The 23,129-nt window shown below is 44.4% G+C and overlaps 2 protein-coding genes across 3 annotated transcripts in view; one reads left to right on the top strand and one right to left on the bottom strand.

The window, feature by feature from the left end:
- Positions 1-7,010, bottom strand: part of TBC1D12 (TBC1 domain family member 12) — a 35,969-nt gene extending 28,959 nt beyond the window's left edge. Inside the window, exon 1 of one of the 2 annotated variants that reach the window (XM_085229206.1) lies at positions 6,150-7,010. In XM_085229206.1, coding sequence (XP_085085332.1) covers positions 6,150-6,811 — 662 coding nt within the window. In that variant the 5' untranslated portion in view covers positions 6,812-7,010. The remainder of the gene's footprint in view (positions 1-6,149) is intronic. The other variant, XM_085229207.1, reaches the window with a different exon arrangement.
- Positions 7,011-20,917: 13,907 nt separating this feature from the next.
- LOC100538789 (D(1) dopamine receptor-like) lies at positions 20,918-22,669 on the top strand. Its single transcript, XM_003208033.5, has one exon. It carries the CDS (start codon positions 20,918-20,920, stop codon positions 22,253-22,255), a length of 1,338 nt encoding a protein of 445 aa, XP_003208081.2. The 3' UTR covers positions 22,256-22,669.
- Positions 22,670-23,129: the final 460 nt, after the last annotated feature.

The raw sequence follows: 23,129 nt of genomic DNA, 5'->3' as shown, positions 1-23,129 counted from the left end.
CTGGTTAGTCAGCAACATGCCCTGAACAAAACAGTATCAGAAGAGCCCTTTCCCCACCCACCCAACAGTTGCTTCAGCTCCACTAAGGGGAAGCCCCTTTTCTTCCTTGCATCAATAACATCCCATATGCTTTTGCTGCATCCATTCCCGCACTCTATACCTTACAAGTCAAGCCATCCCATCCCACTCATCCCATAAAACCATATTTGTCAGTCCCTAGCTTGATGAGCTGCAGCAGCTCACATAAGATGTGAAGATAGGTACCAGCAGCAGGTATGAGGCATTCCCTTTGTTATCTGACAACAGAAATTCTTAAATCTATTCACTAAGACATCTCCAAGTATCCCCAACCTAATGAGGCAAAACTACCTAAAACCATTCTCATTGCCTTAATGAAAATGAGTCACAAAGTCAGCAGTCAACATAGGCACTGTACTGAAAGTCCAAACACCCCACTCAAGATACATTTTCATGACAAAGGTGAGATGTCTTCAACCTCTGACACAGCCTACAGACCTGTGATCCAAGTTCATCACAGGGCAGCATTATTCAAGGACTGCCCCTGAGCTCGTGGTCCTTACTGCTCCTAGCAGCCTGATTCAGCCTCAGCCAACAGCCTTCCTCTCGGATCCCAAAGAGCACCTGTCACTTACTGGACTGTGCAATTACTGCTGCAACGTACTACTCTTATTTGTTGCCAATAAACATACCAGGTATTCTAGCATGGTTAGCAATTCATGATATATAACATCACTGTTTCAGTGATAATTATATAAATGTTACAGAATGCAAGAATACATTATTGATCTGTTATACTGCTTAAATTAATATGCACAAGTGATTTCTTTCAGTGTCATCTGATGACTGCTTTACAAAGTGAGCAAGATACTCCTCAGCTACCTACAGAACAGGCGGAGCAGCAAGCTCTGCAATCTGCTCCATTTCCCTTTCACAGCCACGACCCCCTCAAATACCTCTGGTAGCCGATGGCTTTACCTGTTAAGGATTCTGGCATCCAGCATACAAACATTCTCATTAATGCCCAGCAGCAGCACAGACAAGATCCTACACTGATGGCTGCACTAGGAACTGAAGTAGGAGAGAAAACTGAGCATTGCTGGGGCTAACCTGGCCACAGCTGAGTCTCCCCTGCTGCAAAAAGCAGAAAAGTAGAATCAGCAGCTCAGTGTGCTGGTCACACCCTTCTCCTACCACGTCTTACAAACCAGCCCCTGGTGACGGAGGGGGCAGCAGCAGCAAGCCTGGTTGAAAAAAACTGCCAAGAGCTTCCTCCCACAGGCTACAAGTGTTATTTTCAGTCTGAAGGTATGAGTTTTCCCCTCCCTGAAGTTAAAAGTCCACCCACAGAGCACGCATCCACCATTCACACTGCTATCCCATTGTGGGGCCAGAAGCACTGCGCTCTGCACAGCTGCTGCCAACACAGTGCCAAACAGCAGCAGGCTTTTTCCTTCCACCCAGCCTTCACTCAAAAACCTGTAGGATCTTTATATAAGAATCCACTGTGTCTCAGCGAAATGTGACAAACCTGGCTATCAGGCTGCAGCATGAAGCAGTCTCACTTCCTTAGGAAGCAATAATGAAGAGGCTGAGAAGCACAGAGCCATCAAGATCCCAAGAAAGCTTAAAGCACTGCCTATCACGCGAAAAAGAAAAAGCTCTTTTTCCAGCTGAAGAGCAAATAGTAAGAGACAATACACACTTTAAAAACTATACAACACAAGGGCTAGGAGTGAAACTTTGTCTAACAGCTATTTTCAGCTCTCAGACCTTGAGAGCTTGCTACTTTTCTTAAGCTGCTCAGAATGAGTTCACTTATAAGAACAAGGCTGCTGCCATTTCAGTAACTTTGCTACAGCAGAACACTTGTGGAGAGCCTTTATACATGCAGTAAGAAAATCATACAATTCTGGTAAAGTTTTCTATGACTGCAGTTATTAGCAGAGTTTGAAGCTGAAACATTTACTATTGTTTGTCTTACTTTGGAGACTGCATTTCCTTAAGTTGCCAATATCTGTCATTCATATGACTGAAAGCCAGAAACTAGCCACCATGTCAACACAACTTCACAAATAAATTGTTCTTAGTGAACTGTGTGGGAAGAACCTATGGAAAGCTATACATTTTGATCATACGAATGCTTTTTCTTACTTCTAAGAAATTGAATGTGTCTCTAATTCAGGGAAAAAGAATGGTGGCTGAAGTGATTCTTTTAAGATTTGGGTTCAGGTGATCTTTTCCACTTACTCCAGACAGCTGTAATTCTCAACAGTTGTAAGCATCTGCTATCACTTTAGTAACAAAACAGTAACAACTACAACAAACAAAAAACTTGGTCTGACAGAAACAGAAAGGTGAAAAGTGCCCGCACAATTTCTGAGGGCAAGCTTTGTTTCAGTCCCCGAACCCTTCTTTGTCATTCCTCTTTCTGAAACCAATGTCATCATATTTCCTTGACCTATTAGAAGCTCTGTAATCCCTATTCCTTTTCTCTCTCACCTCTATCTGCCAGGTCTGGACAGAAAAAGAAAACAAGTCTTTCTTGTTGTTGACAGGAAGGTAAAGGAAATACATGAATATAGACTAATCCCTGCAAAACCCCACTGATCAGTTCTCTGACCTTGGCACAGAAGGGTCGGAAGATCTGTGGCAGCAAGGACAGTTCACACTCAATTCTTTTTGGACCCAAACCCCCAGAACAGATGTGCAGTTCTTTCCCTGGAAATTCGGAGTCATTTACGAACCAGAAAAGCTCTGCATACAAATAGAACTATCAATTCTGTATTCACAAGACGCAACTGTACATGAGGTGTGTCAGCTCAAAGAGCTTCAAGTCCTACTCCATAACAAATGAAAAGTAAGCTACAGTCTGCAGTACATAAGCAGCACAGCTCAAAGAACTGTTTTGCAGACTCTACAGTCTCTGTCAAGGACCTTTTCCCAAGCAAGAAGATTAGCAGCTTGTGAAGAACTACCTACTGAATGAATCACAGAACTGCGCTTACAAAATGTGGGCTTGAGCAATTTCTCAGTTCTTTGTTCCTACAAACATCAACTCCATTCAGCTTCTTACCACCTCCAAGAGTGAAGATTTCTCAAGACTGCTGGGCAGTAAGTGCAGCAGTTCTGAGTGAGAAAGGATGAGACTAATGGCAGTTTCTATAAGCATATGTATGCCAACACCATACATGCTTTTGCAACCCTACCGCACTGCTGCTCGCAGCAAATCCTAAATATCTACTAGCAGTGGTAATTACAATTCAAGTTCTTTGTGATCTTATCAGAAAAAGAAAAGCTTGTTAGATTAATTCTGAAAAATAAGCATTTGGGAAAATGGTACTTTACAACAACAAAGCATGTACCACCGCTGTTGTCAACATTAAGCTCTGAACCCAGGGATCAGAAAGCAATCAGGAACTCTGTCAGCTACCAGGCACCTACACTTACCAGGTAAACATGCAGTTCAGGAAGGAACAATAGCTGCATGAGTTGAGAAAACTCCTGACAAGATGCATGTGAAAAATGAAGTATAATCACCTTTAAAAGAGGTGCAGGATCTGCAGTCATGGTAATCATCCCTGCCTTAATTCTACTGTCCATTTAACACTCTTGCTCACTGAATTATTCTGTGGTCAACAGCAAGCCACTGGGACCATCTAAAATCAGCTGAATAACCTAAGAGAATGCTGCACTTGTAAGCTGCTATGCAACACAGAGCTCAGAACAGTGCCTACACACAGCTGTGCTACGAACCCTACGCTGGAGTACAACAGAGCAAGAGCTGACTCTCCAGAAGGCACCCAACTGTGTCAGCAGCACAGCAGAGATGAGGGGCTTTGCCATTGCACCCTGCTCCACACACCCCACATGAGAGGCATCCCACTTCATACACTGGGGGAAACAAAGAGGTAGAATAAAAAGACAGCAAAAACTGTTATTTTCCATTAGAAAGCTGTTAGCACTGACTCGATAGGATTAGCAATTTGGCATGCATACAAGATAAGAACCCAGGGTGAAATACTACACTCCACGCTTACTGAAAAATATCCGCAAGCCCTGTCAGTAACAATTTTTCTGAGATAATGGGAAAGTTTCCCTCCACCTGGAGGGCACAGGCACTCTCCCTGCAGCAGAACCACACAAGGAGCATTTTGCACAGCTGCTCTCTTCCCCCTGCCTCCCCTCAACGAATTCTCCTCCAGTTCAGCAACACAAAGAGGGAAGGTGGATCATTTCAGCAAGCTGCGGAGCAGGCCAGGCTGATAGCTAAGGAGATGGAAATACGCAGCTGGAGAGAGCGGCCTCCTAACCCAGATCTGCCATAGTGAGGGAGTTCATCTGGTCAGGCAGTTACAACACAGAGCTTTCATACAGACTTGCTCCTCGCTTTCACATAGTTCTTAACCAATAGCAGTGAGAAAGGTCCACCTTTTAAAAGAAGGGGCCGTATAATTACCGTTATTGGGAAAAAATAAAAGCTATTGAATTTCAGACAGCTTGTAAACTAGACAAAGAACATTACAAACACAAAGCATCCTATACAAGACACACCTGCATTTAGCACAGCCCATACATTTTCTCCAATGCTGAGAAAAATGTTTGTGTCCTGACAAAGCAGAAGCGAGAGCTGCCCTCTTAACAAAGACTCTTCACAGGATGCTTCCACATAGCACAATCTAAAGTTCAGGAGAACAACACCATTTATGACTCCCTGCTGATTTAAACGTTCAGCAATCACCTGTGCGGAAGGTTCACAAGAGGTGAACATTCAGTCATAGAGTGATTCCAATAAATGCAGTCCCTATTGCTGAGAGTCAATGCAAAGTTCTCTTTGTGAAGAACTAGAGAAAAACCCACTCACAATGGCAACCATCAGTTTTGAACGAGCCCAAGCACTTTAAGAAAGTGAGAAGTCCAGGCTTTTAAAACATCAGAAGTAGGTCAGAAGAAATGATTGCCTCCATAAGCTTTATTACCACTTTTCTAAGCAATCAAGAACACAGTCATGTTACTCTGCACACAAGAGCATCAAGTACAAAAAGCTTGGGCTTTTTTAAAAAAAACTAGTAAGAAAAAAAACTAGAACTGGACTTCATTAATGAATCTCATTGTGGCTGCGCAGTGCTGTACAGCACTTTCACCAACACATACGCAGAGCTGGAGGCAGTCCCTGAGGCCTGCACAGCCAGTGGGGCCAGCAAGAGGCTATGAAACAGCATCCCGCAAACCCATCCTTCACCACAGCATCACTACTGTGGCTTCTACCACAACAGATGCAATTAAGTTTTTCCAGATATTATACTGAAAACTGAAAGTGTCCCTGTCTGCTGACAACGACTTCCATTGCACGCCAAGTCCTGCCTTTTCTAGGAGCCAAAGTTCTCCAGAAACTCATTAAGTCATTGCTCTGAAGCAAAAAACAACAAGGAGGGAAAGGGAAGGCAATGTACTACAGTGCACAGAAAGTAGGGGAAAAAGGGGACAGGGGGAAAAACACCCACAGGAAACAGTGGAAACAGGGGACCAACTCACAGTCTGTACCTGGCACAAAGCAGAGGCATCACAGCTGTGCTCACACCACTGCGCTCAGTACTGAGCCCACCTCCTCCCTTTTGCGATGGCAGGCAAAAGAAGCCCATTTCTGTTTGGGATCACGCCTTGATAATCACTGCCCTTCCACACCAACCCTTTTCAGTTAGTAAATTTAATCTTATTCTCCCTTCTGACAACCCTCTGTGCTACCAGAGCAACTATCACACAACAAATGAAGTCCCGGAGTTTGGAGAGCAAAAGAACTGAAACAGCAAATGTTAACTCCCATCTTTAAGGACAAGTCAAACAGAGTGTGCTGTAAATTATCTCAGCCAGGACGCACCTCCTGCACGGCACGACCAAGAGCTGTGACAAGGAGAGTTTCGCCTTATTTCCCATCAGTTTAATCACCAGCACCCCTGGGTTCACCCAGACAGCACAGCGCTCCGGTGCACGCAGCAGGCTCAACGTAAGCGCACCGGCTCCGTAGCGGTGACAGCTCCTTTATTTACCACCGAGCCCCGCACGCGGCCCCCGCGGGGCTGAGCCGCGGCCCAAGGACCGGAGGCGGCCAGGGGCGGCCCTCCCGTCCGTACCTGCTGAAGAACTCGGCCAAGCTGCTCCCGGCACCGGCGATGCCCGCCCGCCGGGCCCTCTCGGCCGGCTCCTGCGGCGGCTCCGGGGCGGGAGGCAGGTGCTCCGGGGCGCTGCGGCGGCGGCTCACTTCGTACGTGTTGCGAGAGTTCAGGCTCACGTCCGTGAAGGTGGGGGCGGCGGCGGGGCCGCTCGGGGGGCTGCCTCCCGCCTCGCCCCGCAGGCAGCAGCTCCGCAGCGGCTCCTCCAACGCCGCGCCCGCGGCGGTGCCGCCCCCCGGGCCGGGCGGGCAGAGGAGGAAGCCCCCGTTGTGCAGCTTCGCTTCCTCCTCCTCGTCCTCCTCCCGAGGCGGCGGCCCGCCCGGCAGCAGGAAGCCGGCGTCCCCGTTGGTCATCCTCCCGCGGGGCCCCACGGCGCAGGCGGCCCCGTTGGCGGCCTTCTCAGAGCAGCGCCGCCCGCCCGCCGCCGGGCCCAGCGCCGCCAGGTACCGCTGCAGCAGCCGTTCCTGCCCCGCCGCCGGCCCGCCGCTCCCGTGGCTCAGGCTCCGGCTCCCATCCCGCTCCCCGTCCTCCTCCTCCGCCTCCTCCTCCGCCGCCGCCTCCTGCCGGCCCGCGGGAAGCACGGCCGCGCCGCCCGGAGCTCCGCCATCGTCCGGCCCCACCATTTGCCGCCGCGGAGCCCCGCAGGTGCCGGCGGCGCAGCCCCCCCGCGGCGCGGCGGAGGCCGAGGGGGGCGGGGCGGGGCGCGCTCCTCAGCACCGGCGCCGCGATCGCTGACAGCCGCCTCTCTGCGCCCGGGACCGCGGCCTCGGCGGGGGGGCAGCGAGCCCGCCTCGCGCAGGCGCGGGGCCCGCCCCTCAGAGAGACACCATAGAGAAGGAGCGCGCGGAGAGCGCCCTCCCCCGGCGCGGCCGCATCCGGGACCGCAGAGCTGTCGGCGCAGACGGGATCCGCCCCGCCCTCACGTTACCGTATTGCCGCGAAAGGCGCCTCCCGACGAGCAGCGACCACCGTATTCCCCCGCCGTGCCGCGCAGCTCTGCCACGGAGGCAGCCGGCGGCCCCTCCCCGCCCGGCCAGGCCAGGCCTCGCCCGGCCCTTCCCGCTCTCCCCCAGGAGCCGTGCTCCCTGAGAAGCGTAACGGCGCGCGGATACCGAGAGCTCTAAGAGGGCGGCGAGAGCACCGGCGGCAGCTACTCGCTTGAGGGCAGCGCCGGCCAGCAGCGCTTACCTCGGGACAGCGGGGTGCACCGGGACTGCCTCGGCTTTACAGTGGGCTTTTTTTTTTTTTCTTTTTCTTTTTTTCCCTCCCTGAGGTGATGGTTGGAATGACCTTGAGCTTTTGGAGAAGAGGAAGTGGGAAGAGAAAAGAGAAGGATGGGCACCGTGAGGCCGTAGGGTGAATCCTCTCCAGAGCCGCGATGGGATTTCCCAGCTCTCCGTGTTGGGAGGAGGATGGAGGACACGTGAAGGCAGCAGCACACTTGTGCTTCCCACTACTTCTCTCAGAGGGAAGATGAATTATTACATATCTCCTTTCTCACGGGAGAGGAGGGCCAAAAGCCACACGTAAAAAGAAAAGCATGTGGGCTTTAAGCTCCCACAGCAGCAGCAGTAACATAAGCTGCCACTCTCCCTGTGCAAGCACCAAAGGTAACACCTAAGCCTCATAAACTGCTTTTGCATTTCTGCAGTAAATACTCACAGTTGGTAATAAGGAAGGTAGATGTCTGCAGGAAATCCATAGCCAAAGATGTCCTCCATTCTATAGCACCTTCATGAGCTCTGCAATGAGGCAGAGGTCCTGGCTTTTAAAGGCAGGAGGGGGACGTGCCCAGAGAGAGGCCTCACCATGACATGGAGATGGAGCAGAAGCAGTCAGCCTCTCTAAATGCTTTTCCCTTACGTGTGGGCATTTTAGGAAGAATTTTAACTGAGAATCTTCAAGATAAGTTCAAGATAAAAACGATGCGATTCACAGTGTTTTGACTTGCACTGTTGCAGTATAAAGTCTTCCGGTCTTGGCTTTAGCAAAGAAAGAAAAATCAGTTGTTGTTTTTTTCCCATTTCTTGTTGCCCTGCAGCTGTACTTCTGAGGTCAGGCATGCAACATGGGTGTTTTACACAGCACAAGTAAGCCTTTTGACTTGAGTAGGTAGCAAGTATTTGGAATCTCAGAGGCAGGAGAAGAAATGAATCCAGTTTGGATTTTTTTGTTTTGCCTTCCCTATCTTGATAGAGGGCATGCAGCTTCATCCAGCTACAGCTGTGCCAGATGAACGACCATTGGCCTCAGCTGCTTGGAAGTAAGGGTTGCTAGCATTACCCACCTTTTGGATATACCAGCTGAATTGCTTGTAGGAATACTTTGTAGTCTGCTTCAGTCAAATCAAGCCATTAGCAAAGATGAACTAATAAAGCTTTTTAGTTTAGTTTAAAACTTTTTAATTAAGCTTTTTGTCATACCTCAGATAGCAGGTTTTCTGTTATGCACTGCAACACATTGAACCAACAGTATTTAAAGCTGATCCAGCAAGTATAATATCCCAAGGAGTGCTTTAGTCAACAGCCATGAACAGGATAGTTACTGTGTCTTCAGAAGTTAAAAAAAAAAATAATAAAAGGGTCTAAGTAGTGTTCTACCCATCTTAAACTGGAGATTCATACACAGTAACAAGTACCAACCGTAATTTCACTTACATCTGTATGTTCATTATTACTCTGGGCAATGTGATATAAAGTGAATTGTACTGAAGTTGTTTCATTAATAGTTGTGTGGGAACCATATAGTATATATCCTTGCTTATACCTGAGTGTGTGAAACAACCTGTCCTCTGGAATCTCTAACGTAATTACCAACAATCCCACTTGCACTGACTGAAATAAGTTCATTCTAAGCCAATCTTGTGACAAGGTATAAGCAAGGATATGTACTATATGGTTCCCACACAACTATTAATGAAACAACTTTCAGTCAAATATCTGAAAGTGAAGGCAGTAATTCACAGAAGCTCACATGCATCTCTGGGCAACCCTCAGTATCTAGTGTTTTAGAGAAGAAATAGCATAATTTGTTAGTGAAAAGGAAATAGCTGCTTAGCTGAATATTGTTCTCAAACTGATTAGGGCAATTTGCTTGTAGTAAGATCCTTTGTGCTCCTGGCTCTCTAAGGTGACCACTACGAAGGAGGAAACTTTACCAAGTAAAAGCATGTTAAGAAATAATGCCACATAATTGTGAAGCTGAATTGCTTTTCCTGTGCTAAGAACTCTTCTGCGGGAGCTCAATTTATAAAATATGTCAATCATGGAAAAGTTACTCCAGGTGTTTTAGATCACAAAAAGGAAAGAGCATCTCTTCTACCTTAGCTCTGAGCGCATTGCCATTTGTGGTGAGGTAGCAAGAGAATGCATATGAGATAAGAGCTAAGCAACAAATGAACTTGGCTCATTTGTTTTCACTTTTAGTCCCTGAAAGAGAGAAGAAGCAATCATCACTGGTTTAATTATTTTGTGTCGCAAAGCACACATAGAAGATCCATATAAGCAAGTCTCCACTGGGTGAGACTGTACAGATAAATAATGTAGGTAGACTTTGATCCAAAGAGTTTGCAATTGAAGTATCACATAAGAAACAAGCCAGACTTCTCAATACTCCTTACTCAGCAGATTGCACAAACTGAAACCCTGTCCCTTGTTCCAAAGATTTATGGTGTGCTGCAGTGACCCAGTCATGATGCCTTCAGGGCTGGTAAATACACAAGCAGCACAGAACTAGACATGTCTGCATCCTTGTCTGTTTTTGACAGCTGACCTTTTACTACAGTCCCACATTAGGAACAGCTCCTGTGTATCACTCCATCATTTCAAAGGTCTGAACACTTAGGAAATGTCACATATCTCTGATGTAATTAACAAAGTTCTAGGTCAGTAGTTTTATTCTGGTTTCCATTTTGATCGGTTCATTCAAATTGCTTAATTCTATTATGAATAATAGTTATACAGACAATTTTTTACTCCCAAGTTTAAACTGCAACAATATAAGCCAAGCAACTGTTTTCAAGGAGGCTGGGAACATAGGCAAAGGATCCAATCCTGCAAAAGTGTATAACCAGGTATACTATGAGTGGTGCTAAAAATTCACAGTTATGAATTCTGTATGCTTTGGTGTATGGTCCTTGCAGAAAAAGACACAATGCTACTGGCAACACTGAGAAAATACTGAGATACTTATTGAGGAACAAACTGTACAAAAACTAAGCCAATGTCCATCACTGCATTATTATTTTCAAAAGAACAGTGTTAACCAATGAAGTTACACACATAACCGATATACATCTGTTGGTTTCCCTGTGCTGTTTCATTACCTCTGTAATTAAGAGATGGAATGGCTTCCTCAGAACAATATATAAGAAGAACCATACCCCTGGGCTCCCCAAACTTCAGATGGTTTTCTATTTGCAATATAGTTGTGCTGTTTGGCAGTTCACTCCAGAGGCTCTATTCCTTTGGAAATGCTGCCTTGGCAGGAACAGCCTTACTCTTCACTCTAATAACAGTTTGCACTTTTAATACAATGCCTTCTGGACAAGATCTCATCACAGACTCTAGCTAGCAATTAATTAAGACATTCAGAGATATGCTGTTTGGCAGACTCCCACACACTGCAGCCTTCTTAGAACATTCCCAGTTGTGCTGCAGTCCCAGAATTAAATTACACTCAAAAGCATTATATACTCGGACAATTCAGACTGTGGTGCCTTGCGTATGCTTTTCTGTGATTTAAAGAGTGTCAAAACCTCCCTGAGCACTGGAATTAAACTGGGTTAAACTATATTTTCCATTGCTCTGTTACGGGCTTGAAGACTTTCCAGCCACTGCCAGGCACTGGAAGACTCTCCATGCATGTAAACTCCATGTTGTCCCCTGCAAAACTGCCCTGTGTAGATGACATCCTTATGTAGAAACTAAATCTGTTACGCACTGAGTACCATCATCAAGAGACTGCTGACATCCCAATATCCATGTTTCAAATGTTGTCTTGGTCCTTAGGCTACAACAGAAAATAATTTTATGACAGCTTGTTCAGCTGCAAGGACTCTACTTTGTACTTTTCCTGTCAACTTTTAATGTCGGATGCAATGAGAATTGTATACGTTTTTTATTTACTTTTCTAAAGCTAGCATGTAGTTGATAAAAAGCTGTTAGTCCACCCACATGGTAATTACAGCATTATCACCAATTCCTGTCACAGCCTTATGCTCTGTTTACTTGCTGAATCACTAATATTAATAAAATTACTTAAATGGATGATAAAATACAAGCAGAAAAAAAAAAATCAGATTTTGTTTTTTGTCAAGTCGACTTGGATTTTTTTCTTGTTTGCTTGTGTTTCCTTGAAATTTGTGTTGTAACACACTTTGGGGGCTATGAGGATTCTGTCTTTGCATTCTTCAAATGCAGGGCTTTTCTTCACAAGCAATGCTTATATTAACTCTTCAGGAATAATCTATCTAATCCAATCTGATGCTATTCTGAACCTACAGTTGTTCAATTGTTACATACGCATACACAGAATAGTTGTAAATGTTCAGTGAGACTGAGCAGCAGGCCCTGAGCATCCTAAAATTCTATCCACTAAATTTAGTGGCAACAGAAGTCCACTAAGAAGGTATGGAGCTTGAAACAGTCTTTCCTCTTGAACTCAGTAAGAACTGAACTGAGCTTAGAACTACATGCAAATGACATTGTTTAATTTAATGTTATTATATTTCTTGGGATTCGACCAGTATAGAAGCCTTCAAACATTTCACAGAAAGTAGAAAACATTGTCACAGGGTGTATAAGAGCGAACAGTAGAAAGTGTGAACAATTGTTCAGTGGCAGTGTTGGTGTGTACACCAATTTCACTTGCCCCAACTCCTGGTCATGCATTCACCTTCTTAATCTTGCCTGCTGTTACACCATCTCAGTTGTTTTTGTAGCAATGCAATGAATCAGACTGAAGAACTGGAAGGCTGTAAAATACTTTAATTTTCTTGCCATGCTACTTTACAGCCCTAGCAGTTCTGTTGGTTTTGCAGCACATGAAGCCAGATGATGCAGACATGAATAAACAACTAGAAGCAAATCTACAAAGTGCTGTTTGTGAATGCTTAACCAGGTTCTGAATAGTACTAAACAGAAGTTTATCCTTAAAAGAACAGCCCTCCCTTACCTTGGGCAAACAGAGTAACAGGGAGTGGCTGGAAGGGGTAAGGTTCAGTTTTCTGCTCTGTGTTTAAGCTGTGCAAAGAGGGCAGACAGGCCCTTAGGAAATGCAGCCAGGCACAGCTGGTACAATTGGGGTTAATCACAGGCAAAGCAAAAGAACCAAAATTCTTAACATGTATTATTTCTTAAGGCTAATTGTTGAGTATATTCACTAAGAAATGTTTGTCTATCTATAATAACCAACATATAACATTTGGAGCCATGGATTGATAGTAATGAGAAATGAGGGGGAAAAAAGGGGAGACATATATTTACTATGCAGAAATGTCACCTACTAGTTATCTAGTGTTGCATCCCATGCATATCCGGAGCTATTTTCCAGATCACACTGAAAGCTTGTGTTGCTGAGTTAATCTATGCAGGTTTTTATGCTGTTTCTCACTACAGTATCACAACCCAGCACTGCATTAAGTAACAACTCTAAGTACAGCCATTAGGTAACAGCTATGTCCAAACTGTAGAACTGAGGAACACTTCTTATTTCTCAGTTCCAAGGGTATAACTCATTTTATCCCAACTTGATGTCGAGAGCTAATCATACATCATTTTCCCCACCTTCTGCATACAAGGGTGTGCGCAGAAGGAAAGTCAAAGAAGGGCTGAAAGGGACATGGTCCCCAGTAGAACTAGAATTCATGTTACACCATCAAGATGTAGTCAGTGCAACAAATGTTTGTCATGTTCTGCCAAAGGGAAAGAAGCACATACTACAGATAAGGATTTTTGGTTGTTTTCTTTCTGAACACAAATGTGTGCCACTTTTGCTAGAGAAGAGCAGCAGAGCAGTAGCTAGAACTGCTGGGGCTAGCAGTGCATCAAGTGACCCCTGCAGGATGAACTTAACCTGAGTATAGAGAGTTCCCAAATAGCTATTAAACATCACCTTTATTGCGAACTCTTCATCATCTGATCTTTACAAGCTTGAAGTCTAGAGAAGCCCTGAAGATAAAGGACAGGAACTTGAATATGAATCAATTTCTGAGACAGCCAGAGAGGTTGTGAGGCCCAATCTGTTGTGCCCACCTCTGTAAGCGTTCACATGTAAGTGTCCTCAAGCACAATGCCCAGTCACTTTAAAAGCTGCAAACAGTCCAGCCACGAGCTTACAGGAAGTTCAGCTAAGCATTTCTTGACAGTGTGGGATAATAACCCAGCTTACATAATAGAAAATTTGTGCTATCAAATGAGTATTCAGGAAGAATCTCAAGATCTTTCTAAATACAAGTTGGCTAGGTTGTAGGGATGTGGGATCTTCAAGGAAAGAAGAATGAATGCAGGGCTGTGAAACCTTCAAAATGGCCTTTATCTATCTTCTGGCATCACTTCTGTCCTGCTTACACACTGTGTACCTGATTGTTGTTACTCCATGAACCCAGCTCATCCCAGCACCAAGCTTTACTGCTGGCAATGGCATGGTCATCTCTTCAGGACAAAAAAAGTTGCACCTCATCTCTGTGTTACCTGACCATGTCGTCCAAACAGTTCCTATAGTAGCTGCAAGCAAACTTTTAAGAGCTAGATCTTGAAATGGTCCTTGTGAAAAACTAAAATTAGTGTGTCACATCTACTGGGAGCTAGAAAGCCTTCCAGGTTGCTGGCAAACATTGTGTCACTAAATCTCTAAAATGAGCAAGTGTAAAACAAAGCAAAAATCAATGCTGTATCTGTCTGAAATTCTTAAAAATCAAATAACTTTAAGTACAGATTAAACTGCACTTCTTAATGCCGAGCACTATCCTATATAGACAGAAAATCCATTTTTAGTTTAGCCTCTGAAAATATCATGCATCTTCTTTCCAAAAACTATTTACACATCATGGGGACCTGGACAAAACAAAGTAAGAAAAACACATCGATTTTCTGAAAAATTGAAATTTGCATCTGGTAAAGAAAACCAAGGAGACACATTCCTTAACAACCCTTTTGTCTGAAGTGGAATACAAATTATTAATTTCTATAGGAATCTGAATATGATTTGGCAATAATTCTGCCACATCAGTTATACAAGCAGTTATCAGAAACTTTTCATCCTGCAAAGTGCTGCATGTGCCCTCTATTGGAATCATATGATAGATTGCATTTCTTAAACTTAAAGCTGGCTTTATAAATGCAATGACAGTCAATGAAATGTTTGTGTCCTAGAGAATATGGACATAACATTTTGAAACAAGCAACACTTTATTATAGAGTTTTTCAGTTATTAATTGGTTACTGTAATCTAGACTAAACATTGGTTAGAATAACGAAGGTAGCAATAACTATAGTAATGTAGTGTATTTTGCATTTCTGTTTATAAAGCAAAATCAAAAAGCTCTTCACTTTGCTCTGCCTCTCTGTAAAAGGGCAGCTGTTGTCACAAAGGACTCGAGCAGCTGGATGTGTTGTTTTGTTCAAGTTCTGACTTTTGTGCAGTGGAACTTAAAAATAGAGCTCAGATGTGAGAGGGCAAAAATTGCACTAAAATCATCTTTCTGCCTCCTAAATGATGGGCTGTGTCAGAAGCCAACTCAACTGAATGCTACTCCAGGCAGCCTCGCAGGCTGTTCTGCCTTACAGCAGTGCTCCCTGCCTGCCAGACATCAGAAAGTCAAGAGTACTGCACCAGGGCTGCTGGGGCATCAAAGCTTCTGGGTTTTTGGACTGTACCAAAATGTCATACTGGGCCTTTCATTTCTGCCTGAGTTATCTTCTTTATTTAGTACGGAATATTTGCACCGTCTGAAAGTGCCTTTGAAGTTGCTGAGTGGGAAATAGCAGCACTCAATCATTGCCAACCCTCCCAAGGAAGCTAGAGCCAGCAGGCCAGGGGCAATGCATGACAACCAGCTCGTGGTCTGAGCTTGTTGGCGAGAGCAGCTAACTGCAGCTGTGCTGGGGAGGGATGGGCTGGGGAGCTGATAAAAGCTGGGACACCAAGAACAGCAGATGGGGAAAATGAGTGACTCGTTTATGCCAGTTCTGAAGAGTGATGGAAGGAAAAATGTCTTGAGAAAAGAAAACTATGTGATATCATTATCAGCGCGATATAATTTCAGAAATTCACTGGAGGATGGGCTGAATTACTGAGGATGATCAGAATAGAGCTACCACCAAAGACAGATTTTGCCTTTAAGCCGAGCTTTTACTCAGCAGACTGAAACAAATTCATTTAGCCTCATCTGTTTTGGAACATGAACATGAGTTTTCTATTTAGTAACAAGTATTCACTCGTTTCTTGGCACAATGCTAAACTCATTTGTTCAATCACAATAAGGATTTATGATCATTTTTGAAGGAAAATGTCTAGAAATAATATAATTCTTTTTGCATATTTATTGCTAACAGAAAAGATTAAATAGAATCAATTGAAGTAAGATAGCTCGGGTAAAATGCACAGTTATGGGATGTTCCTTTGAAAAGCAAGCCCTTTGAATGAGTTGTTTTCTTTCATGTTTGCTCATATTAAAGCTGCAATTGAAGTGATAGTTGATTGGATCTCCTATACTGCTTCAGCCTCCTCACGACTTGATTTTCATAGTCTTAAGGTTTTTAAATCTACTGATTATTTTAATGTTAATCACTTAAACATCTTTTGTATTCGTTATTAACAGTATCTATTATTTACCATAGTCATTTACCGCAGTCATGTGCTAACCACATTAATTATATGTAAAAAGGTAGACTATATGTAAAAAGGTAGACTAAAATGACAGCATTAACAAAATTGTTCAAATAAGGGAACAGTGAAGGAAGCAGAACCATTACAGCAGTGCTAACTATTGCTTAAGGAAACAATGGAGACATTCAAACAGAGGTGAACCTCTGGATAGAAGGATGTACACTTAGCAAAAACATGCAGGTTTTGTGTCAGACCTGGAAGGTAAAAATATTGCACCTATATTTAAATTATTACTCTACAGTGATGTCTCCAGGCATTTCCAATGAGAGGGATTTACACAGAATGTCTAGGTTGAAAAGGATAGCTCACTAGATTCTTAACCAAATGCCTCAGTATCAGCTAGAAGCCCATGCTATGCCCCAAACAACATCTGTGATCTCTGCATTGAGCAAACTCCAAAAACATCTGAGCATTTACCTCCATATATTCTTGTGTTTATGTAGAAATGTTCTGACCCCTCCATTAGAAATCCCCGTGTGTGCTGACCTGTTTGCTCTCCTGGGCACATGGGCATCTGTGGGAAGGAAACTCAGGGCAAGAGCAGAAAGGGAGCCAGACTGTGCTCCTGTAAATCTCCTGATCTGGGTGGAGATGGTGGGACGTGCTGCAATGCGCATCCACAGCTCACTGTAAACAAAACCTCAATGATCCACTCATTAGGAGACAGAACTGTTCTGTTTAGATGACATAAACCAGATACACAGAGAAGATAGAGACTCTGCATCTAGAGAATTTGTCAACTACAGTAGACAAAAACACCTTAGCCTGGTATGAAAGAACCTGATCAGCAAAGCTTCTGCAAAGAAATACCAGTTTTTGTTGAGCTAGTAAAAAAGGCTGTCTTGGTTTTGTGAAAATAGCAATAAAGAAGAAGCGATGGTGCTTTTTCTTTATCACTGAAACTTCTTTAAATATTATTCCTCCAAAAAAGATTAATAAAAATATTAAGAAACTTTCCCTTATCTCTCAAGAATACCTTCTTAACTGCTCAGTGGTCCAAACGTGCAAGAGGTGGTGTCTTCACTGCTCAGTACCCATTGCACTGACTCCAGCAAATGCTGGAAGAACAACTTGCCTGTAATTATTGTTTTCCTGCTTGTTTGTCTGAATTCAAGAGCTGATTATTAAACACTTTAATCACTTTAAGAGCCATATTAACTTAAAACGATGTGAAGAGCAATCATGGACTCTGTTTCGGACATCACAAATTCTAACTATTTCTATTGAGCATGAACAGACTCAGCATGCTTTTGATACTTTGCTGCTGACTTAGTTATTCTTTCTTTAACTTGTCTAGACAGCTTCTGAAACAATGAATTATTCAGCGAATTTCAATTCTATTATGCAGGTAAGCCATATCTCTGTAATAAAAATGCTATTTAATTTCAACAGTAAATGTTGGCTTCACTGTACAAATAGATTAGCAGTCTCAGTATATGTTCAGGCTAATGAAATTCACATAGCACTGAAACAGGAATAAATTACCTAGAGTCAAGATGGTAATACACAAACACATGTATTTAAGCATACACTTGTGCAAAGCTGGATACATTCTTTAGCTATACACAGCAAAATAAATAAGTAGAGAGACAGATAATCATACCTGTTTCAGATGTTTTGTTTTTGCCTTCAATTCTACATGATATTTTCTTCCAAGTCACTCAAAAGCAGTAGTCGCAAAGGTAATCACAAAAAACCCAGTTTAGTGCAATTCAAATGCTGCCATTCAGACTGTAAGGAGGACCACTTCTTCAGAGATTCATTTTACCAGCACCACAATGGGTCTTTACACAGTTTAATCACATTCCACTAAACAATCTTACTTCATACACTTGGTTATAGAAGTTCTCCCTCACTGGGACAAAGTATCAGAAGTAAAAGAACTAGATGATTAACCACTGGTGGCATTAAATCCATTTGACAAAGCAGTAATGACTGGCACTGGATGAGCGTGGCCTGCAGTGTGCAGTCATTGCCTTTTGGACCTTGCAGCGCTACGTGCCCTCCAGCTGGCTCTCAGTGTGGAGCAATGCTAGTAGGCAGGAGTACAGTGACACAGCATGCACGGGCTGCATGCCCACCCAGGAGGCACATTCTCGGCCTGGAGGGTCATGGGCTGCCTGATGGCAGATGTAGTTTGACCTGTAGTTACCTTGCCAGCCAGTGCCATAGGGACCTATAGAGGCTTGAGCTCTGAATGTGGTAATAGTACACTATCAAAAGCTTAATTTTAAGTTCTGAATCAGATCTCTACTTAACCATAATACGTGCTATAAATACGTGAGCACTGAATCTTGGATGAGATAGCTTTATGAGAGAGAAGTGAGAGAAACAGAAGAGAAGGAGAGGAAGAAGGAAACTGGTTTGGGTTTCTGACAAAGGTTTCACTGAGCAGACAGTTCTCCAGTACAATGATGGCATTTAAAAAATGTACAGTGTGAAGGGATTACGTGCATTTATATACATTCCAATATGTTTTACATATATTCTCCAGGCAAGTTTCCTTTTTCAAAAAAGAATGAGCTTGCAAGTATTCTGGAGTCACAAGAGACTATTTCACCCAGCCTAGTGGCATCTTCTACAGTATTGTTCTCGGACCCTTCCTATTTTATCCTGGATAAGCTTAATGCATGGAACATCCACATGTCTTAAAAACAAAGTCTGCAACATTGTCAACACACTCACACACTGGCTTTCACACTGTGTTGTGTTTTTCTCCATCTCTCTTTCCTCTCTCTGCGATAAGCTTACTCTTCACTCTGCCATGACCAATATAGAAACATGAGTGGGGCAGTGTTTCTATTTCTGTCATTGCCTCTGATTCACTGTATGGTTTCTTAAGCATTTGCATCTTGCATCCTGGCATCTAGGAAGATGAATGTGATTGTCAATATTTTCTCTAGGATCAGGGCATATAATAACATTTCACTTCTTGTGGTCTCAGTTGTGCTTAATAAGAGTTGTGTCCACAACACAGACTTTTACCAGTAAGACTACCAGTAGGGGCTCTCACTTCTACCTAGATTCCTACTTCAATTACATCTCTAGGAACTTAATTTTTTAGAACTCTGCTTCTCAGCTAGACTTGACTTCAGCCAGCAGTCTCAAAAACTCAAGGTAGGGCACTTGCATAAAAACATACGCACACAAAACAGTATGAGCACATTCACTTTCCTTTTTAATGAACGCTAAACTGGAGATATACAGACACTGAAAACAGGTTTTTCCATAATGCTGCCTACTTTCTGCTACAGAGCCATGTAGCAGCACTGCTGAACATACGAAAACATTGCTTTCATTTTTGGTATTAATTTCATCTACTGTCTTGTTTACCATTCTTAACAGATTCCATTCTTCAGGATCTTTTCACTGATTGTTAAAGAAGAGCAAATGTATCAAATAAAATTAGCAAACGTATGTAATTCTTACAATCAAAGATTTAGTTTTTAGCACTGGAATAAAAGCCAGAGACCTCCTACAGTTTGCAGATGCTGACAAAATCCACGTATGTGGAAATACAGATGGCTCCAAATAAGCCAAGGTGTGCCGCCTGCTTGCATCTTACATGCTATGTTATTTTGACAGCAACTATTGCTTTAATAAAGCATATATTTTATCAGAGAAAATTCTAAATTGTTAAATAATGAGTTTGTCTTACAGACAAACGAGGAATGTATTTCAGTTCCCAGAGAACTGAAAGAAGCAGCAAGAACAGCACATAGTGCTGCACTATGAAGAATATGGTCTCCAAGGCACAAAGCAACTTGAATCTTAAAAGCCATGACCAAATGTTAACAATCTGTTATGTGCTGACACATGCAGCCTGCTTATCCCAAAAATGCTAATTTTTACAGGGTAAGCTGCCAGCCTTACTATTCAAAATTTATGTTAAATGTTCTAGTCTCTATTTTAACTACCAGGAATATCTTCACCATACAATGGAAATCAGACAGTTTCTGGCTTGGCAATTGTTTACACTGACACTGGTGGGTGAAGTAGTTTTACTTGGAGTCAAATAAGAAAATAAAACAAAAATCTTATCTAGGAAGAGGCGCCTGTTTGACAAGCTAAGTAATGATGAGTTGATCTTTGCTATTCATGTTCCAACATACATACTCTTTTCTTGTGATGAGATTACCATACGCATTCTTCAAAAAGAAAAGATTTTTCCCTCTCTGCGTTAGGACACCTTCTCTAAAGCAGGCTGTAAATGTATGCAAGACACATTTATATAACAACATGTATATCATTATAAAAGCAAATGGAAATACTGAAATGCATCAGAAAACACCTTAGGCTGAAATCTTCACAGGCAGTTTTTGGATGCTAATTTCTGTGAAAATGCATGGACAGCTTTCTGCCAAAATAAAAAACCTATGCTGGAGAGGTCTGAGGCTTCCGCGCTCTGGGTTTCTCGATTCAAGACCAAACAGCAAAACAGAGTTGCTACACTGTAGTGAGAAGGCAGCTTCCACAGCATCCACCCAGATTTGGTAGCGCTCAGTGTAGGCAGATGCCAAGCATTACCCTGCTCTTTAGGAAACCAGGCATCTCATTGCAGTCTACCCGGCACTCACGCAGGAACACGCCGAGCGCTGTGAAGGCTCTGACGGGCACTGCCCCTCTACTGGTAGGCGGCCGCGGCTCTGCCCAGCACAGAGCAGCCCTCGGGCGCCAATCCGTCCGACCTCCTCGGCCGCCGCATTCCGGGACGATGCTAAGCAGCGAGCCGGTGCTTCCACCCCGCAGTCGCCGGCAGAGAGCAGCACCGGGCACGGCAGGGTGCGGTGAGTAGCCCGAGGCGCGGCCGGAGATGTGCCCCCGGCAGCAGAGCGTCCCTCATGGCGAGCATGGCGGGCGGCCCGCGAGCACTGCGGGCACTGACGGGCTGCCTGCTGGGCGCCCTGGTGCTGGGCACGCTGGCGGGCAACGCTCTGGTGTGCCTGGCTGTCCTGCGCTTCCGCCACCTGCGTACTAAAGTCACCAACTGGTTTGTGCTGTCGTTGGCCGTCTCCGACCTCTGCGTGGCCATCCTGGTGATGCCTTGGAAGGCAGTCACTGAGGTGGCCGGTGGCTTCTGGCTCTTTGGCAGCCATTTTTGTGACACCTGGGTAGCCTTTGACATTATGTGCTCCACCGCCTCCATCCTCCACCTCTGCATCATCAGCCTGGACCGGTACTGGGCCATCGCCAGCCCCTTTCGCTACGAGCGCCGGATGACACAACGTCTGGCCTGCGCCATGATCGCCATGGCCTGGGCCCTCTCCATCCTCATCTCCTTTGTCCCCGTGCAGCTGCACTGGCACAAAACCAAAGACAGGAGGCACCCCAGTTCCCGCTGCGACGTCAGCCTGAACCGCACCTACGCCATCACCTCCTCCCTCATCAGCTTCTACATCCCTGTGGCCATCATGATCGTCACCTACACCAGGATCTATCGCATTGCCCAGGCCCAGATCCGCCGCATCTCCACCCTGGAACGAGCAGGCGGGCAGTGGCCAGCCCACAGTAAGGAGCCTGCCTCCAGTCTGCGGAGCTCCCTGCGCAAGGAGACCAAGGTGCTGCAGACTCTCTCCATCATAATGGGAGTCTTTGTTTGCTGCTGGCTGCCCTTCTTCCTGCTCAACTGCCTGCTACCTTTCTGCCAGCCTGAGAGCGACAGTAACGGGCAGCCACCCTGTGTCAGCCAAACCACCTTCAATGTCTTTGTATGGTTTGGCTGGGCCAACTCGTCAGTGAACCCAGTGATCTACGCTTTCAATGCAGACTTCCGTCGGGCTTTCAGCAACCTGCTGGGCTGCCAGTCTCTCTGCTGCAGCACCACCAGGGCTGCAGTAGAGAGAGTCCACCTCAGCAATGAGCTGGTCTCCTACCACCAGGACACCACCTGCCAAAAGGACGGAGCCACTGCCACCATGCCACCCACCACTGTCACAGCTTGGGTGCAGCCCGGGCCCCATACAGCGAGTCCTCAGCAGGAAGACAAAGAGGAGCTCCCCATGAAGAAAAGGCTCATGAGCGCCCCAACACAGGCTATCCCATGCAGCAGCCCCAAGTGTTGTCATGTGACAGCCACTTCGCACTTGGACTGCGGGTCAGAGCTGCCTCTGGAGACTATTAATGCCTTTACAGGACTTGGCAGGCATGAGGGACACCGTCACCCTGTTCCAGAGGGATAAGCAACTGCATGTTTCACACACAGAGCCATCGCACAGAGACAGCTCACTGCCTACACATAAAGTATGCCTGTACTCTCAAAAAATCCCAAACCAGAGGGATGAGAAACATTGTTTTTAACCCAGGGGAGTGACACATGTATAAACCCCATTCTAAAAGCACACTGCAATCACATATTGACCTCTTCCCACTGCCATCTTCACCTCTTACCCTCTTTTATAGTAGGCAGATATTTCCCACATATCTGATTGCCCCAACTCTTCAGTCAAACTAACTTGTGATACTGAGAATTGTGTAATGACAAAATTTACATAGAAAACTTACTCTTACATGTAGCTACATTCCTAAAAACAATGGGGTTTTTTGTTGTTGGTTTTTTTTTCATCCTCTCATGGTTTCATATCATATAGGTACATACAGGTCTGAAAGTTTTTGGTTTTAGTTCCGGGTTTATTTCAAAGCCATGTGTCTGGATTTATACAAAAGAATCTGTGTTTAGGCTTTAAAAATTTCTCAGTTAAAACATCATCTTATGTTGAGTCAGAAGACTGCTCAACCCCTAGAAAATCCATCTGCTGTTATGCAGGACCCCGAGCACAGTTTCAGGTATCAAACTCTGGAATCAGCATTTAATGATGTGGATCTAGGCTATTCCTAGCAATTACCCACCTTTTAACATCACCCACTCATCCAGAATTTAACAGCTGTCATTCAGTACATTCAGTGCCTCACCTGGGGAGCAATTCTGAACAAACCCAGTATTACCTTAAAAGAGATAGATCATTGGGTTTTTTTTTTGTTTGATTCTCTTTAGTTATTTTCTCAGTGATCATATATGAACTGCATGTGGATTCAGAAGCTAAAGGATCAATATCA

The sequence above is a fragment of the Meleagris gallopavo genome, chromosome 8 (genome assembly GCF_905368555.1).
Source record: "Meleagris gallopavo chromosome 8, MGAL_WU_HG_1.1, whole genome shotgun sequence".
In the NCBI taxonomy this organism is placed as follows: domain Eukaryota; kingdom Metazoa; phylum Chordata; class Aves; order Galliformes; family Phasianidae; genus Meleagris; species Meleagris gallopavo.
This window is presented reverse-complemented; position numbering and strand designations above follow the sequence as displayed.

Bases quoted from the DNA above. Each gene is read 5' to 3' on its own strand.
- LOC100538789 (XM_003208033.5), top strand. From the start codon at position 20,918: ATGGCGAGCATGGCGGGCGGCCCGCGAGCACTGCGGGCACTGACGGGC.